Below are 19475 nucleotides of genomic sequence, written 5' to 3'. Positions count from 1 at the left end.
CCACCCACTCCACCACTGCTTTGATCAGCCATCAGGTCGGAGAAATCAGACAACTTAATGGTGCTTCGGGAATAGTTTCATCCCAAGGGTTATCACTATTATGAACAACTCCTCATATGGGCAGGTGTGTGGTGGCGTGGGATAGGAGGGTAGGAAAGGTATTTGTCTGACTGTTCCTATTGTTTGTTTCCTGCTCTGTTTTCTATGTTTTGTTCAGGCCTGATGTGTGACAAGGAATATAGAGACAGAGAGGAGAGGACAAAGGGAGAGGGTTCCACTTTATATTAGGTGAGCGAGGATTCCACTCTTAAAAGTTCCACTTCTTTGTTGTTTTTTGCTTTTTTAAAGGAAAACCATTTTAAAAAATGAAATCTTAACAGCCGTTTGACTTTGTCCTTTTTGTAATCTCTCATGCCATATTCCCATTGTTAGCGTTATAGTTATTGCTATCCCATTGCTATAGTTTCTGTAGTCTGGTGACCAGTTCGTTTTTGAAAAGAAAGAAGAGAAAAATATTTCCATTCTTCCCATCACAGACTGGTAGAGCTGTGACACCAGGTGGGTGCAATAATTATCAAGTAACACAGAAAAACATGAACCTCCATACATGGACCATTGTCCGCTGTCTTCTAAATTCCACTGGAGCAAAATTACTAGCTGATAACACAATTAAGGTTCGTATTTACATCATGTAATGTAGTGCTCTGGAGAAAGTATATTTATTGGTGAATTGTAGCGTAGCAAGATTTTCCCCAAATGGTTCCGTTAACTAGCAAATTATTTATGTGGAAATCAAGTCCAGTCTGCTGTAAAACAGAAACTCGATGTGTGTGAACCGGACTTTAACCCCACTTTTACAAAAATCGGTATCCCTTCCAACCATCACCAACAGTTCATTCTCTGTATGTTCTTTAGGTGGAAATCAGCAACCCTGGCGTCACTTCCTGAAAGAGGTGGAAATTGCGCCTCTCTGTGGTGAAAATATATAAAATACCAGAAGTAAAATATGCCTTCGACGGTGTCCTGCGAGGGTCAAATATTTTCATGTCGGATGAATAGAAGAAAAGAAAAAACGCGTTTGTTGTTTGAGAACGAGGCGAGCAGAAGTCTGGGCGAAGACGAGGTTGAGTAGACTCGTTTTGAATTTCCAATCCTTGTCCCCCCTTATACCCACAACGCTGTAGCTATACAGTCAGACTAGAGAGGGCTATGTAAAGAGGTAGACTACCCTAAATCATGAGAATTGTTTGACTCAACTAGATAATTCGCCTTTACTAGCTAGGCTAGCCAAACAAGCTAACGATAGCTAGCTTGCTATACAGACATTTTAATCCAACATGGCGCTTTAAAGAACGTTTTATGACCAAGACCAGGGATGATGATTTGTTTGGGTAACTAGGAGACTCTACTCCTGCAATTCATCAAAACAATCACAAACGACTCTTGTAGAAATGCCCCCAGAGTCGAGCATTGAATAAAGCGTCTTGCTGTCTTCATTATGGTTAACTAGCTAGCAATCTATAGATCCAGTGACCATCCTGAAAATGCCAATGAATGGATTTGCAATTACAATACTGATTGATGACGACACACTTGCACCCCATTAAATACCTGTACCTGGTCACTCTAATAGGGTTATATTTGTTTGTGTATGTAGCTAGTTAGCTGACTGTCTGCTTGGGAGATGGAGGAGCAGGAGAGAGCTATGGAAGAGGATGCTCTGGACTCAAAGCCTCCACTGACCACTGAAGAGGATGAGCCCAAACACACTGTCCTCCACGGGTCTCACATCACTGAAACACAGCAGGTGAGACTTGACCCTATGAGTCGGTGAGACTTGACCCTACGAGTCGGTGAGACTTGACCCTACGAGTCGGTGAGACTTGACCCTACGAGTCGGCGAGACTTGACCCTACGAGTCGGCGAGACTTGACCCTACGAGTCGGCGAGACTTGACCCTACGAGTCGGCGAGACTTGACCCTACGAGTCGGCGAGACTTGACGAGTCGGCCCTACGGGTCGGCGAGACTTGACCCTACGAGTCGGCGAGACTTGACCCTACGAGTCGGCGAGACTTGACCCTACGAGTCGGCGAGACTTGACCCTACGAGTCGGCGAGACTTGACCCTACGAGTCGGCGAGACTTGACCCTACGAGTCGGCGAGACTTGACCCTACGAGTCGGCGAGACTTGACCCCGAGTCGGCGAGACTTGACCCTACGAGTCGGCGAGACTTGACCCTACGAGTCGGCGGGACTTGACCCTAGGAGTCGGCGGGACTTGACCCTAGGAGTCGGGGACTTGACCCTAGGAGTCGGCGGGACTTGACCCTAGGACGGGACTTGACCCTATACATTTCAAAATGATTTGTGATGAGAAAGAATAATACAGTGCAGATATCAGGAGACCAAATCAATGGCAATTAGCATAATCACATGCATGTGAAGTATTGTATTGTGTTCCAGGAGCCCAGGGAACCTGCACCTGAAGAGAATGAGACGAAGCCACAGTTCTCCGAGCTGCTTGTTATCAACAGCCTAGCTCCTCCAGACAGCTGGGAACCAGTCCACACTGATATCAAACTTGAGGAACTGACAAAGACAGAAATGCTGATACTGTCACAGACAGAGAATCAGGCAGCGATACAGACACAGGACCAGACAGAGACATTATCACAGACAGATGAGTTTATCATACTTGATCAGAATGGACAGCCCCTACAGTGTGAACGCATGGTGAGTAGAGAGGGTTTCACAAGAGCATAGAAACAGGTCCAGGCAGCTGCCAAATGGTACCCTGGTGATCCCAGATCTGTTTATGCTGAATAGCCAACTTGTTATAGCCTGGTTGGCTAGTCATCACAAACACATCTGGCAGCATCAGGCTAGACTAGTCAATTCATTTTTGTTCCATGCTTCTTAAACACAGCCTATGAACTGTTGGGTTTACGGTCTTCGTATACCCTATATATCTTTGCTCCCCTAGGTGCTAGTGACCAGTCAGTCAGACAACGGAGAGATGTATGTTATCCCCTCTAATCAGCTAGGAGGGGCTCAGGTGTTACTTCCTAGAGGACACCTACTGGACATCATAGACCCTACAGGTATTATTAACCTGAACTCACCTGCTTCTACAGATACCAGCACCCTATTCCCTATTATAGTGCACTACTTTTGACCAGAGCTGGCCTACAAATGACTTCAGGTCAGACTGATGTGTGGGGCGATCGACAGAATTAAATTCAGGATGAGTCGTCAGGCGAACAGAAGTCTGCATTTTTGACATTCCCTCTGGAAATATATTAGTTATTATATTCTATTTCTTGTTAGACAATGTCAAGGAATTTTAACAGAAATTGCTCAAATTCCTTGTACAGTGTTTGGTGTTTTTATTTTTATTTTACCTTTATTTAACTAGGCAAGTCAGTTAAGAATAAATTCTTATTTTCAATGACAGCCTAGGAATAGTGGGTTAACTGCCTGTTCAGGGGCAGAACGACAGATTCGTACCTTGTCAGCACAGGGGTTTGAACTTGCAACCTTCCGGTTACTAGTCCAACGCTCTAACCACTAGGCTACACTGCCACCCCCGTGTTACAGAATTGAATAGAACACTATCTCTATCAGAGGAGGCTGGTGAGGGGAGGAAGGCTCATAATAATGTCTGGAACGTAGCCAATGGAATGGCATCAAACACATGGAGCCCAATGTGAAACCATGGAGACCAATGTGAAACCATGGAGCCCAATGTGAAACCATGGAGCCCAATGTGAAACCATGGAGCCCAATGTGAAACCATGGAGCCCAATGTGAAACCATGGAGCCCAATGTGAAACCATGGAGCCCAATGTGAAACCATGGAGCCCAATGTGAAACCATGGAGCCCAATGTGAAACCATGGAGCCCAATGTGAAACCATGGAGACCAATGTGTTTGATGTATTTGATCCCATTCCACTAATTTCTCTCCAGTCATTACCACGAGCCAGTCCTCCCCAATTAAGGTGCCACCAGCCTCCTGTGCTTTCTATAGTTTGGTGTATGAAGTTGAGATTGTCTGATCGGTTTAGGATCCTGCGGGGAGAAGACTGCTGATGAGAAAGAGCTTCACACCATCACGTTAACAGCTGTTACGGATGACAGCGGCAGTTTGACTACAGTACCATCGGCTGTTACGGATGACAGCGGCAGTTTGACTACAGTACCATCGGCTGTTACGGATGACAGCGGCAGTTTGACTACAGTACCATCGGCTGTTACGGATGACAGCGGCAGTTTGACTACAGTACCATCGGCTGTTACGGATGACAGCGGCAGTTTGACTACAGTACCATCGGCTGTTACGGATGACAGAGGCAGTTTGACTACAGTACCATCGGCTGTTACGGATGACAGAGGCAGTTTGACTACAGTACCATCGGCTGTTACGGATGACAGAGGCAGTTTGACTACAGTACCATCGGCTGTTACGGATGACAGCGGCAGTTTGACTATAGTAACATCGGCTGTTACGGATGACAGAGGCAGTTTGACTACAGTACCATCGGCTGTTACGGATGACAGCGGCAGTTTGACTACAGTACCATCGGCTGTTACGGATGACAGCGGCAGTTTGACTATAGTAACATCGGCTGTTACGGATGACAGCGGCAGTTTGACTACAGTACCATCGGCTGTTACGGATGACAGCGGCAGTTTGACTACGGTACCATCGGCTGCGGCTAAGAGCTCGGCACAGAGGTGGGCTCACATCTTCTTAGTGTTACACTCAGTAACTGTTTAAGGAATATTAGGTTTGTTTGACAATAGTTGTAACTGTTACTGTCCCTCTCCCCATGTTACTGTTGTGTGTAGCTCTCAGGTCTGTTTCACCTCTCTGAAACCTCTCCCAGCCAACGCCCCCAACTGGGCCCTGAGGCTTCATAATGCTGAGGTACGTCTACCAACTGGGCCCTGAGGCTTCATAATGCTGAGGTACGTTTACCAACTGGGCCCTGAGGCTTCATAATGCTGAGGTACGTCTACCAACTGGGCCCTGAGCCTTCATAATGCTGAGGTACGTCTACCAACTGGGCCCTGAGGCTTCATAATGCTGAGGTACGTCTACCAACTGGGCCCTGAGCCTTCATAATGCTGAGGTACGTCTACCAACTGGGCCCTGAGGCTTCATAATGCTGAGGTACGTCTACCAACTGGGCCCTGAGCCTTCATAATGCTGAGGTACGTCTACCAACTGGGCCCTGGGGCTTCATAATGCTGAGGTACGTCTACCAACTGGGCCCTGAGCCTTCATAATGCTGAGGTACGTCTACCAACTGGGCCCTGGGGCTTCATAATGCTGAGGTACGTCTACCAACTGGGCCCTGAGCCTTCATACACTAAACTGCATTAAACTGCTCCCAACCTAACACATTCTAACACATCAAATCTAATTTTATTTGTCACATGCGCCAAATACAACAACAGACCTTACCGTGAAATGCTTAGTTACAAGCCCTTAACCAACAATTTAGTTTTATGAAAAATAAGAGTTAAGAACAGATTTACTTAATAAACTAAAGTAAAAAAATAGAGCAACAATAAAATAACAATAACGAGACTTTATACACAGGTTAGTCGAGGTAATTTGTACATGTAGGTAGGGGTAAAGTGACTTAGATAATAAACAGCGAGTAGCAGCAGTGTAAAAAGGGGCGGGGGAGGGGTCAATGTATATAGTCCGGTGGCCATTTGATTAGCTGTTCAGCAGTCTTATGGCTTGGGGGGATAGAAGCAGTTAAGATGCCTTTTGGACCTAGACTTGGCGCTCCGGTACCGCTTGCCGTGCGGTAGCAGAGAGAACAGTCTATGACTAAGGTGGCTGGAGTCTTTGACAATTTTTAGGGCCTTCCTCTGACACCGCCTGGTATAGAAGTCCTGGAAGGCAGGAAACTTGGCAGTGCCTTGTGGTCGGAGGCCGGGCAGTTGCCATACGAGGCAGTGATGCAAGCAGTCAGGATGCTCTCGATGGTGCAGCTGTAGAACCTTTTGAGGATCTGAGGACCAATGCCAAATCCTTTCAGTCTCCTGAGGGGAATAGGTTTGTCCTGCCCTCTTCACGACTGTCTTGGTGTGTTTGGACCATTCTAGTTTGTTGGTGATGTGGATGCCAAGGAACTTGAAGCTCTCAACCTGCTCCACTACAGCCCCGTCAATGACAATGGGGTTGTGCTCGGTGCTCCTTTTCCTGTAGTCCACAATCCTCTCCTTTGTCTTGATCACACTGAGGGAGAGGTTGTTGTCCTGCCACCACACGGCCAGGTCTCTGACCTCCTCCCTATTGGCTGTCTGTCGTTATCGGTGATCAGGCCACCACTGTTGTATCATCAGCAAACTTAATGATGGTGTTGGAGTCTTGCCTGGCCATGCAGTCATGGGTGAACAGGGAATACAGGAAGGGAATAAGCACACACCCCTGAGGGGCCCCTGTGTTGAGGATGTTGTTACCTAACCTCACCACCTGAGGGTGGCCCGTCAGGAAGTCCAGGATCCAGTTGCAGAGGGAGGTGTTTAGTCCCAGGGTCCTTAGATTATTGATGAGCTTTGAGGGCACTATGGTTTTGAACGCTGAGCTGTAGTCAATGAACAGCATTCTCATATGTGTTCCTTTTGTCCAGGTGGGAAAGGCCAGTGTGGAGTGCAGCACCCTAACTCACATTTACACCCTAAGACATGTTGACGCCCTAAGACATGTAAGGGAACACCCACCTGAAATGTACAAAAATTAATGGGAACATATTGGCACTGTACGAACCATATACACAGTGTCCAATACCACTCAATTGGACGTCGTTTCATTCAAAGTTGATTGCAAATGCCATATGGCAAATGCCAAGTGTAACACTGCAAAAATCGAATAGATGGCGATTGCGCTCCACCATAATTTTTCATATTGCAAATGTAACACAAGTAATGACCCAAGAGTAAAATTTTGAAAATGTGAACTATTTGTGAACTTATCACCCTCTTAAAAAAGTGCTTTCTGGACAGTTTTTTGAAATTCTTTAGATTTTTTTGTCAATTACACATGTATCAACATACTTTAGTCATATTTTATTATCATAATTTTTTTTATTTTTTACTTGTCCATAAGGCATATGTTTTGTCCATTTGCAATATGATTTCATAGAAAGTCAAAAGTCGAAAATGTGAGAGAAAAAATTCAAACTTATCACCCCCTTAAAAGTGCTTTCTGGACCGTTTCTACGAAATTCTTTTGATTTTTTTTCTTCTGTCAAATACACATGTATAAGAACTGTATCAACATACTTTTGTTATATTTGATTATCATTAAAAAAATTTACTTGTCCATAAGGCATATGTTTTGTCCATTTGCAATATGATTTCATAGGAAGTCAAAAGTCGAAGTCAAGTCACTTTTTTTTTGCCAAATGCCATAAGAAATGTTCAAATGCAATATGAAAGATTTGAAAGTGCCAAATCAGGATGTTATGTCCATTTGCCATGTACGATCAATGGAAGTCGGTTTACAAACCCAAAAGTCAGTGAACCATGTCCAAAAGGCATTTATACTGCCAAAATGATATATAGCACTATGTTAAGCCATGAATCAACCTAGATGGTCTATTTGTCATGTATGATGCATGTTTAACGATTTAAAAAAAAAAACGTCCAAAATGACAAGGGGCGCCCCCTATTGGATGGGCACAGGTGGGGGATGCTCCCTACACAACTGTGGACCCCTTGCTACCCCGTAATGGCATTAAAAAACATTTTAATAATGTTCTCCTGGTAACCCGTTCCAATCACCAGGTTGGATTAAAATAGTACCATTTGACGGATTATCAAGCAGGCTTGTGCTTTTCTAGGATCTTCTTTCGGTCAAATGCTACTCCTCCACAGCTGTGCATTTGCAATATGTTTCAATGTGAATTTACCATCACGAATTTGACATGCTCAAAAATACTGCAGAAACGCAAAATTGACTGGCCTGATGAACTCGGGATGGCCGGGCAGTGATAGTGGTTCCTCTCCATCGCTCGTTGTGTTGATTTCATCATGTCCATTTGGTGATGTTTTTTCACTGTTGAATCATATTGCAATTGCACTGTGCCTTTGCAATATGTTTCAATGGGCATTTACCATCACAAATTTGACATGCTCAAAAATACTGCAGGAATGCGAAATTGACTGGCCCGATGAACTCGGGATGGCCGGGCAGTGATTCTGGTTCCTCTCGTTGGGGTTGATTTCAGAATGTCACTTTGGTGATGGTACCTCACTGTTTAAACATATTGCAAATGGACAAAAGTCAGCCAGCAAGTCACTGTCCATCAGTCAATTAGATATCATTCTGACACTAAACTGATACAAACTGACACCGCACCCACTTTTTCCAACTCGTTTAGAAGTCAAATATCACATATTTCTGAGCTGGCCCAAAATTCACAGCGCCTTCTGTTCAAACCATAATAAAAACATAAAACACGAATTTACGTTCTAGCTGCGGGTCCAGTTCTGACCTTATGTGTAGGCCTAGCTGAGGCGACCCCGAATACCAAGTTTCGGCTCGATAGATCATTTGGAGCCCGAGCAGAGACCTTAATTGGTGTTGAAAATCCACATTTCCAGGCGTTGCTACAGGGTCCTTGAATGAGCTATCAGACAGAAATGTTAGGGTCCATCTATGGGCCGAGGCGGTTGCAATGCACCTAGTCTTGCGACTCTGGGACATTTCTAAATGTCGTCATTTTCGTGATGTCAAAATGAATTGAAGTTATTGCAAATGTATGAGGCTGTTTCTCGATCCGGGAACCTTCTAGAGCCACGTAACTCACCTCGCACTATCCACCTGAGGTCTCACCTCGCACTATCCACCTGAGCTCTAGAACAGGTTTCTAAAGTTTCAGAACTCTAGGTCTGACGGTTCTTTAATAGTTCGAACAAAGGTAACACCCTAAGACACGTTGACGCCCTAAGACACGTTGACGCCCTAAGACACGTTGACGCCCTAAGACACGTTGACGCCCTAAGACACGTTGACGCCCTAAGACACGTTGACGCCCTAAGACACGTTGACGCCCTAAGACACGTTGACGCCCTAAGACACGTTGACACCCTAAGACACGTTGACACCCTAAGACACAGCTCTGTTGCCTGAGGATGCTAACAGGAAAGGCTTGTGATAGTTAGCGTCCTCAGGCTTATAGCTTTGCACATTTCTGGGAAGGAAGGGCATCAACAGTTCTCCATGTTGACTCTTTGATTTCTTCTCCTCCTTTTCTCTCTCTTTCTTGTCTCTGTCTATCTCTGTCTCCCCCTTTTCTCTCTGCCCCCTCTCTCGCTCTTCCTCTCTCTCTCTGTCTCTCCCCCTCTCTCGCTCTTCCCCCTCTCTGTCTCTCTGTCCCCCCCCCTCTCTGTCTCTCTGTCTCCCCCTCTCTCTCTCTGTCTCCCCCTCTCTCTGTCTCTCCCCCCCTCTATTCTGTCCCCCCCCTCTCTCTCTCTCCCCCTCTCTGTCTCTCTGTCTCCCCCTCTCTCTCTCTGTCTCCCCCTCTCTCTGTCTATCCCCCTTTCTGTCCCCCCTCTGATAAATCTCTCTCTCCCCCTCTCTGTCTCTCTGTCTCCCCCTCTCTCTGTGTCTCCTGGAGCAGAAGATAGGTGACTCATACCGTGGCTACTGTAACACCGACACAGAGCTGGAGACCATCCTCCTGCTCCACAAGCAGCAGACCAACAGTGTGTTTGGGACACGCCAGTCCCCCTCCCCTGCCAAGCCTGCCAGCCGCCTGATGTGGAAGTCCCAATACGTACCTTACGATGGTGTCCCTTTTGTCAATGCAGGTATACAGTCACAGTACTGGTTCAGTAGTCTACGATGGTGTCCCTTTTGTCAATGCAGGTATATAGTCTGATAAATGAACAGGCCTACAGTCTACAGCCAGATAACATACAGTATATAGTCTGATAAATGAACAGGCCTACAGTCTACAGCCAGATAACATACAGTATCTAGTCTGATAAATGAACAGGCCTACAGCCAGATAACATACAGTATCTAGTCTGATAAATGAACAAGTCTACAGTCTACAGACAGATAACATACAGTATCTAGTCTGATAAATGAACAAGCCTATAGCCAGATAACATACAGTATCTAGTCTGATAAAGGAACAAGCCTACAGCCAAATAACATACAGTATCTAGTCTGATAAATGAACAAGCCTACAGTCTATAGCCAGATAACATACAGTATCTAGTCTGATAAATGAACAAGCCTACAGTCTATAGCCAGATAACATACAGTATCTAGTCTGATAAATGAACAGGCCTACAGTCCACAGCCAGATAACATACAGTATCTAGTCTGATAAATGAACAGGCCTACAGCCAGATAACATACAGTATCTAGTCTGATAAATGAACAGGCCTACAGCCAGATAACATACAGTATCTAGTCTGATAAATGAACAGGCCTACAGCCAGATAACATACAGTATCTAGTCTGATAAATGAACAAGCCTATAGCCTACAGCATGGATAATAGCCAGATAACATACAGTATCTAGTCTGATAAATGAACAGGCCTACAGCCAGATAACATACAGTATCTAGTCTGATAAATGAACAGGCCTACAGCCAGATAACATACAGTATCTAGTCTGATAAATGAACAAGCCTACAGTCTATAGCCAGATAACATACAGTATCTAGTCTGATAAATGAACAGGCCTACAGCCAGATAACATACAGTATCTAGTCTGATAAATGAACAGGCCTACAGTCTATAGCCAGATAACATACAGTATCTAGTCTGATAAATGAACAGGCCTACAGCCAGATAACATACAGTATCTAGTCTGATAAATGAACAAGCCTATAGCCAGATAACATACAGTATCTAGTCTGATAACATACAGTATCTAGTCAGCTAAATGAACAAGCCTATAGCCAGATAACATACAGTATCTAGTCTGATAAATGAACAAGCCTATAGCCAGATAACATACAGTATCTAGTCAGCTAAATGAACAAGCCTATAGTCTATAGCCAGATAACATACAGTATCTAGTCTGATAAATGAACAAGTCTATAGTCTATAGCCAGATAACATACAGTATCTAGTCTGATAAATGAACAAGCCTACAGCCAGATAACATACAGTATCTAGTCTGATAAATGAACAGGCCTACAGTCTATAGCCAGATAACATACAGTATCTAGTCTGATAAATGAACAAGTCTACAGTCTATAGCCAGATAACATACAGTATCTAGTCTGATAAATGAACAAGCCTATAGCCAGATAACATACAGTATCTGGTCTGATAAATGAACAAGTCTACAGTCTATAGCCAGATAACATACAGTATCTAGTCTGATAAATGAACAGGCCTACAGTCTATAGCCAGATAACATACAGTATCTAGTCTGATAAATGAACAAGTCTACAGTCTATAGCCAGATAACATACAGTATCTAGTCTGATAAATGAACAAGCCTACAGCCAGATAACATACAGTATCTAGTCTGATAAATGAACAGGCCTACAGTCTATAGCCAGATAACATACAGTATCTAGTCTGATAAATGAACAAGTCTACAGTCTATAGCCAGATAACATACAGTATCTAGTCTGATAAATGAACAAGCCTACAGCCAGATAACATACAGTATCTAGTCTGATAAATGAACAGGCCTACAGTCAGATAACATACAGTATCTAGTCTGATAAATGAACAAGTCTACAGTCTATAGCCAGATAACATACAGTATCTAGTCTGATAAATGAACAGGCCTACAGCCAGATAACATACAGTATCTAGTCTGATAAATGAACAGGCCTACAGTCTATATCATAGCCAGATAACATACAGTATCTAGTCTGATAAATGAACAAGTCTACAGTCTATAGCCAGATAACATACAGTATCTAGTCTGATAAATGAACAAGCCTACAGCCAGATAACATACAGTATCTAGTCTGATAAATGAACAGGCCTACAGTCAGATAACATACAGTATCTAGTCTGATAAATGAACAGGCCTACAGCCAGATAACATACAGTATCTAGTCTGATAAATGAACAAGTCTACAGTCTATAGCCAGATAACATACAGTATCTAGTCTGATAAATGAACAGGCCTACAGTCTATATCATAGCCAGATAACATACAGTATCTAGTCTGATAAATGAACAAGTCTACAGTCTATAGCCAGATAACATACAGTATCTAGTCTGATAAATGAACAGGCCTACAGCCAGATAACATACAGTATCTAGTCTGATAAATGAACAAGTCTACAGTCTATAGCCAGATAACATACAGTATCTAGTCTGATAAATGAACAGGCCTACAGCCAGATAACATACAGTATCTAGTCTGATAAATGAACAAGCCTACAGTCTATAGCCAGATAACATACAGTATCTAGTCTGATAAATGAACAAGCCTATAGCCAGATAACATACAGTATCTAGTCTGATAAATGAACAAGCCTATAGCCAGATAACATACAGTATCTAGTCTGATAAATGAACAAGTCTACAGTCTATAGCCAGATAACATACAGTATCTCGTCTGATAAATGAACAGGCCTACAGCCAGACAACATACAGTATCTAGTCTGATAAATGAACAGGCCTACAGCCAGATAACATACAGTATCTAGTCTGATAAATGAACAAGCCTATAGCCAGATAACATACAGTATCTAGTCTGCTAAATGAACAAGTCTACAGTCTATAGCCAGATAACATACAGTATCTAGTCTGATAAATGAACAGGCCTACAGCCAGATAACATACAGTATCTAGTCTGATAAATGAACAGGCCTACAGCCAGATAACATACAGTATCTAGTCTGATAAATGAACAAGTCTACAGTCTATAGCCAGATAACATACAGTATCTAGTCTGATAAATGAACAAGTCTACAGTCTATAGCCAGATAACATACAGTATCTAGTCTGATAAATGAACAAGCCTACAGTCTATAGCCAGATAACATACAGTATCTAGTCTGATAAATGAACAAGTCTACAGTCTATAGCCAGATAACATACAGTATCTAGTCTGATAAATGAACAGGCCTACAGCCAGATAACATACAGTATCTAGTCTGATAAATGAACAGGCCTACAGCCAGATAACATACAGTATCTAGTCTGATAAATGAACAAGTCTACAGTCTATAGCCAGATAACATACAGTATCTAGTCTGATAAATGAACAGGCCTATAGCCAGATAACATACAGTATCTAGTCAGCTAAATGAACAAGCCTATAGCCAGATAACATACAGTATCTAGTCTGATAAATGAACAAGCCTATAGCCAGATAACATACAGTATCTAGTCTGATAAATGAACAAGCCTATAGCCAGATAACATACAGTATCATCTACAGTATCATCAACATACATAACATCTGTATCCAGGCAGTAGAGCTATAGTGATGGAATCATCCTACTCTCTCCATCTGTATCCAGGCAGTAGAGCTATAGTGATGGAATCATCCTACTCTCTCCATCTGTATCCAGGCAGTAGAGCTAATAGTGATGTAATCATCCTACTCTCTCCATCTGTATCCAGGCAGTAGAGCTATAGTGATGGAATCATCCTACTCTCTCCATCTGTATCCAGGCAGTAGAGCTAATAGTGATGTAATCATCCTACTCTCTCCATCTGTATCCAGGCAGTAGAGCTATAGTGATGGAATCATCCTACTCTCTCCATCTGTATCCAGGCAGTAGAGCTATAGTGATGGAATCATCTACTCTCTCCATCTGTATCCAGGCAGTAGAGCTATAGTGATGGAATCATCTACTCTCTCCATCTGTATCCAGGCAGTAGAGCTATAGTGATGGAATCAACCTACTCTCTCCATCTGTATCCAGGCAGTAGAGCTATAGTGATGGAATCATCCTACTCTCTCCATCTGTATCCAGGCAGTAGAGCTATAGTGATGGAATCATCTACTCTCTCCATCTGTATCCAGGCAGTAGAGCTATAGTGATGGAATCATCTACTCTCTCCATCTGTATCCAGGCAGTAGAGCTATAGTGATGGAATCATCTACTCTCTCCATCTGTATCCAGGCAGTAGAGCTATAGTGATGGAATGTCAGTATGGTCCAAGGAGGAAAGGCCTCCAGCCCAAGAAGGCTGCAGAGCAGAACATCAGTCCGAACATTGATTACAAAGCTACATGCCCTGCCAGGTAGACACGCATCCACACAAACCCCATCTATCTATGCTAACAGAACAATATGCTACCAACTCTGTGGAGATAAGAGCGGTGTTTTTTAATATTTTTTTTAGTTCGTATTTTCTGACATTGCTCTCATTCTTCAGGATCTATATCAAGAAGGTGTGTAAGTTTCCTCAGCACCGGGTGCCTACGGATCCTAACGTAGACAAGAGGGTTGTTCGTCAGGAACAGGAGAAAGCCTTCTTCAACCTCCGGAAGACCCTGTGGGACGTGGGCGGAGTCCTGAGGCATTGATGGATTCTGCTATTTATACTTGGATTTGATATATATATATATATATTATTGAAGTTCCTTGTGGATGCTCAGCCCGTATGGTCTTATAACACACTGAATGTTTAAATAAGTTAACCTTCTGATTGATTGACGTATTGGTTGATTGACATCGGTTTCTTTGTTTATTCTCTCCCGATAACAGGTACTACCTGCAGCTCCCCACCCAGAAAGCTCACCTCTATCATGACATGGAGGCTCTCCTCCTGCCTCCTCCTCCAGACCTCCTCTTCCTCCCCATGGAGGAGGAGGTGAAGCAGGAGGAGGAGGAGGAGAGGGGATGTGTCTGTGATGAAGGTGCGGAGGATGGTGGAACCATGCCATCTCGTCTCCACCCCAGGGTGGCAGAGAAGATCAGGGAGTTGGTGGAGCAGGGGTACCATCAGGTGTACCAGGTCCGCAAACAGCTCAGGTAAGGAGGCCCTCAGGGGCCATATCAAACAGCTCAGAGTAGGAGGCCCTCAGGGGCCATATCAAACAGCTCAGAGTCGGAGGCCCTCTGAGTAGGAGGCCCTCAGGGGCCATATCAAACAGCTCAGAGTAGGAGGCCCCCAGGTCCTGTATCAAACAGCTCAGGTAAGGAGGCCCTCAGGGGCCGTATCAAACAGCCCAGTATTACCTCTATCATGGTCCCCAGTATTACCACTGTCCCTGGTGTTAACCTCTATCATGGTCCCCAGTATTACCACTGTCCCTGGTGTTAACCTCTATCATGGTCCCCAGTATTACCACTGTCCCTGGTGTTAACCTCTATCATGGTCCCCTGTATTACCACTGTCCCTGGTGTTAACCTCTATCATGGTCCCCTGTATTACCACTGTCCCTGGTGTTAACCTCTATCATGGTCCCCTGTATTACTACTGTCCCTGGTGTTAAGCTCTATCATGGTCCCCTGTATTACCATTGTCCCTGGTGTTAACCTCTATCATGGTCCCCTGTATTACCACTGTCCCTGGTGTTAACCTGTCTTCCTGTCTTGTTTCCTATCCCTCCAGGCGGTTTGTGGAGCGGGAGATGTTTAAATCAGAGGAGGTCCCAGAGAGACATAACCTCTGCTACTTCCCAACCGTCAACGACATAAAGAACCACATCCACGAGGCCCAGAAGACCTTCCAGCAGGCTGGGGGGGGCACCACTGATATAACACAGGTAACTAGGAAGACCTTCCTGCAGGCTGGGGGGGCACCACTGATATAACACAGGTAACTAGGAAGACCTTCCAGCAGGCTGGGGGGGCACCACTGATATAACACAGGTAACTAGGAAGACCTTCCAGCAGGCTGGGGGGGGGGTCACCACTGATATAACACAGGTAACTAGGAAGACCTTCCAGCAGGCTGGGGGATCACCACTGATATAACACAGGTAACTAGGAAGACCTTCCAGCAGGCTAGGGAGGGTGGGTCAGCAGGCTGGGGGATCACCACTGATATAACACAGGTAACTAGGAAGACCTTCCAGGCAGGCTGGGTAACTAGGGGGGCACCACTGATATAACACAGGTAACTAGGAAGACCTTCCAGCAGGCTGGGGGATCACCACTGATATAACACAGGTAACTAGGAAGACCTTCCAGCAGGCTGGGGGGGGGTCACCACTGATATAACACAGGTAACTAGGAAGACCTTCCCAGCAGGCTAGGAAGACCTTCCAGCAGGCTGGGGGTCACCACTGATATAACACAGGTAACTAGGAAGACCTTCCAGCAGGCTGGGGGGGGCACCACTGATATAACACAGGTAACTAGGAAGACCTTCCAGCAGGCTGGGGGGGGTCACCACTGATATAACACAGGTAACTAGGAAGACCTTCCAGCAGGCTGGGGGGGGTCACCACTGATATAACACAGGTAACTAGGAAGACCTTCCAGCAGGCTGGGACAGGGGAAGGGGTCACCACTGATATAACACAGGTAACTAGGAAGACCTTCCAGCAGGCTGGGGGGGGGGTCACCACTGATATAACACAGGTAACTAGGAAGACCTTCCAGCAGGCTGGGGGGGGGGTCACCACTGATATAACACAGGTAACTAGGAAGACCTTCCAGCAGGCTTCACCACTGATATAACACAGGTAACAGGAAGACCTTCCAGCAGGGGGGGGTCACCACTGATATAACACAGGTAACTAGGAAGACCTTCCAGCAGGCTGGGGGGGGGGTCACCACTGATATAACACAGGTAACTAGGAAGACCTTCCAGCAGGCTGGGGGGGGGTCACCACTGATATAACACAGGTAACTAGGAAGACCTTCCAGCAGGCTGGGGGGGGGGGTCACCACTGATATAACACAGGTAACTAGGAAGACCTTCCAGCAGGCTGGGAGGGTCAGGCTGGGGGGCACCACTGATATAACACAGGTAACTAGGAAGACCTTCCAGCAGGCTGGGGGGGGTCACCACTGATATAACACAGGTAACTGGGGGGAAGACCTTCCAGCAGGCTGGGGGGGCTGGGGGGTCACCACTGATATAACACAGGTAACTAGGAAGACCTTCCAGCAGGCTGGGGGGGGGGCACCACTGATATAACACAGGTAACTAGGAAGACCTTCCAGCAGGCTAGGGGCACCACTGGTAACTAGGAAGACCTTCCCAGGCTGGGGGGATATAACACAGGTAACTAGGAAGACCTTCCAGCAGGGCTAACACAGGGGAAGACCACTGATATAACACAGGTAACTAGGAAGACCTTCCAGCAGGCTGGGGGCACCACTGATATAACACAGGTAACTGAGGAAGACCTTCCAGCAACACACTGGTAACTAGGAAGACCTTTCCAGCAGGCTGGGGGCACCACTGATATAACACAGGTAACTAGGAAGACCTTCCAGCAGGCTGGGGGGTCACCACTGATATAACACAGGTAACTAGGAAGACCTTCCAGCAGGCTGGGGGGCACCACTGATATAACACAGGTAACTAGGAAGACCTTCCAGCAGGCTGGGGGGCACCACTGATATAACACAGGTAACTAGGAAGACCTTCCAGCAGGCTGGGGGGGCACCACTGATATAACACAGGTAACTAGGAAGACCTTCCAGCAGGCTGGGGGGGGGCACCACTGATATAACACAGGTAACTAGGAAGACCTTCCAGCAGGCTGGGGGGCACCACTGATATAACACAGGTAACTAGGAAGACCTTCCAGCAGGCTGGGGGCACCACTGATATAACACAGGTAACCATGGGAAGACCTTCCAGCAGGCTGGGGTCTCAGTGGTTCTGGGCCATGGTGAGGTCACTTCAGATCGTTGGCTGATGTCTCTCTGGTTCCAGCAGGCTGGGGGCACCACTGATATAACACAGGTAACTAGGAAGACCTTCCAGCAGGCTGGGAGGGGGCACCACTGATATAACACAGGTAACTAGGAAGACCAGCAGGCTGGGGCACCACTTATAACACACCACTGCAGAAGACCTTCAGCAGGCTGGGGGGGGATGGGGTCACCACTCTTATGGCAGCTCTTTCATCTAAAGTATATGTCATGTGCTGACTGCTTCGCCTCCACTGGACAGTGGAAGACTTGACTATTCACGCCAGCACTGACAGGTCACGTGTTTTCTCTTCCTGTTTTTGCAGTGTTCTATTCCTCAGCTATGAACAGTCCAGTTGAGGTCAAGGAGGAGGCAACCCAAGATCTTTGAGGACTGGAGGAGGACACTGAATTCCTATCAACCCTGTAGATTGACACCAGGCCCTACTTTTGACGGGGGTTGTCACTCCAGTCACTACCCCAGGCCCCCACAGCCCCTCCTGGTACTCCAGTCCAGGGTGTATGCTCATTCTCACAGGGGTGTATTCTTGGGGTGTATCTCATTCTTCACACTGGGGTGTCCCTTCCAGCCCTCACATTGGTGGGGAGTGTGCTTCAGCCCTCACAGTGCACTACTATTGATGAGAGGTGTGCACTTCAGCCCTCAGGGCAAAATCAGGGTAGTGTACACTTCAGCCCTCACAGGGCTGTGTTCTATTCCTCCCTCAGTTGAGGTCAGGGGGTGTACTTCAGCCCTCACATTGACACCAGGCCCTACAGGGTGTACTTCAGCCCTCACAGGGGGGTGTACTTCAGCCCTCACAGGGGTGTGCTTCCGCCCTCACAGGGGTGTACTTCAGCCCTCACAGGGGTGTGCTTCAGCCCTCACAGGGGTGTGCTTCAGCCCTCACAGGGGTGTGCTTCAGCCCTCACAGGGGTGTGCTTCAGCCCTCACAGGGGTGTGCTTCAGCCCTCACAGGGGTGTGCTTCAGCCCTCACAGGGGTGTGCTTCAGCCCTCACAGGGGTGTGCTTCAGCCCTCACAGGGGTGTATCCCATCTTTACCATATACTTACTGTAGGAGCGGTTGGTTTTACCTCAGGACGGTCATGTTTATTGATCACGTTTATTGTACAATTGACTGAAAGTGCAATTTATCCAGTGTTTTCTCCTTGTTATGCTTTTTGATATCATCACGAGGAACTTGTTTGCTATCGCTTTAAAATCATGGAATCCAACGAATATAGTATAATTACAGATAAAAAAATAAAAAAAGACAACTAGGAGAACCCTGGATGTATCAAGTTAATAGTTAATAACATGTGTATATATTAGTGCATAGTCTTTTCAATAGATTTTAACCCTGTTGCATAGTCTTCTGAGATGATCATGTACTCCAATAAAGGTTTATTTTATTTGTTTAAATTAATTAATTCCTTAAGTTTATTTCTTAATTCAATTGTTTTAAGTGGTTTACGGACTATTCTATTCATTTGCCAATAAAGATCCATCCAGTCTAGTGGGACTTTGCCACAACAAGTAAGATTCAATCAGAAGGACAGTAGTCAGATTTGGAATTTATTCCCATAAAATAAAAAAGGTCAAAATGGAACACTATTTTGGGTATATTCCGCAAGACTGAAAATCTACCACTTCGAGGTATTTGATCAGAACTCTTCTGCC

At 45.5% G+C, this 19475-nt stretch overlaps 1 protein-coding gene across 2 annotated transcripts; it reads left to right on the top strand.

The window, feature by feature from the left end:
• The first annotated feature begins 1020 nt into the window (after positions 1-1020).
• Positions 1021-15749, top strand: carf (calcium responsive transcription factor). Of its 2 annotated transcripts, XM_042306823.1 has the most exons (12): positions 1021-1123; positions 1658-1807; positions 2466-2735; positions 2986-3103; positions 4069-4147; positions 4190-4738; positions 4853-4931; positions 9649-9838; positions 14096-14216; positions 14351-14494; positions 14683-14949; positions 15533-15749. In XM_042306823.1, exons 2-12 carry the CDS (start codon positions 1685-1687, stop codon positions 15732-15734), a joined length of 2142 nt encoding a protein of 713 aa, XP_042162757.1. In that variant the 5' UTR covers positions 1021-1123; positions 1658-1684; the 3' UTR covers positions 15735-15749. The 2 variants fall into 2 exon arrangements, with proteins under 2 accessions (XP_042162757.1, XP_042162756.1); XM_042306822.1 differs by having other exon boundaries at positions 4069-4738.
• The last annotated feature ends 3726 nt before the right edge of the window (positions 15750-19475 follow it).

This window comes from Oncorhynchus tshawytscha, linkage group LG26, assembly GCF_018296145.1.
Source record: "Oncorhynchus tshawytscha isolate Ot180627B linkage group LG26, Otsh_v2.0, whole genome shotgun sequence".
NCBI classification, from domain to species: Eukaryota; Metazoa; Chordata; class Actinopteri; order Salmoniformes; family Salmonidae; genus Oncorhynchus; species Oncorhynchus tshawytscha.
This window is presented reverse-complemented; position numbering and strand designations above follow the sequence as displayed.

What these genes read in the sequence shown, in the direction of transcription:
- carf (XM_042306822.1), top strand. Translation starts at nt 1,685, where the DNA reads ATGGAGGAGCAGGAGAGAGCTATGGAAGAGGATGCTCTGGACTCAAAG. An exon ending in ACATCACTGAAACACAGCAG is followed by an intron (nt 1,808 to 2,465) that starts GTGAGACTTGAC and finishes ATTGTGTTCCAG; the next exon opens with GAGCCCAGGGAACCTGCACC. An exon ending in CAGGTCCGCAAACAGCTCAG is followed by an intron (nt 14,950 to 15,532) that starts GTAAGGAGGCCC and finishes CTATCCCTCCAG; the next exon opens with GCGGTTTGTGGAGCGGGAGA.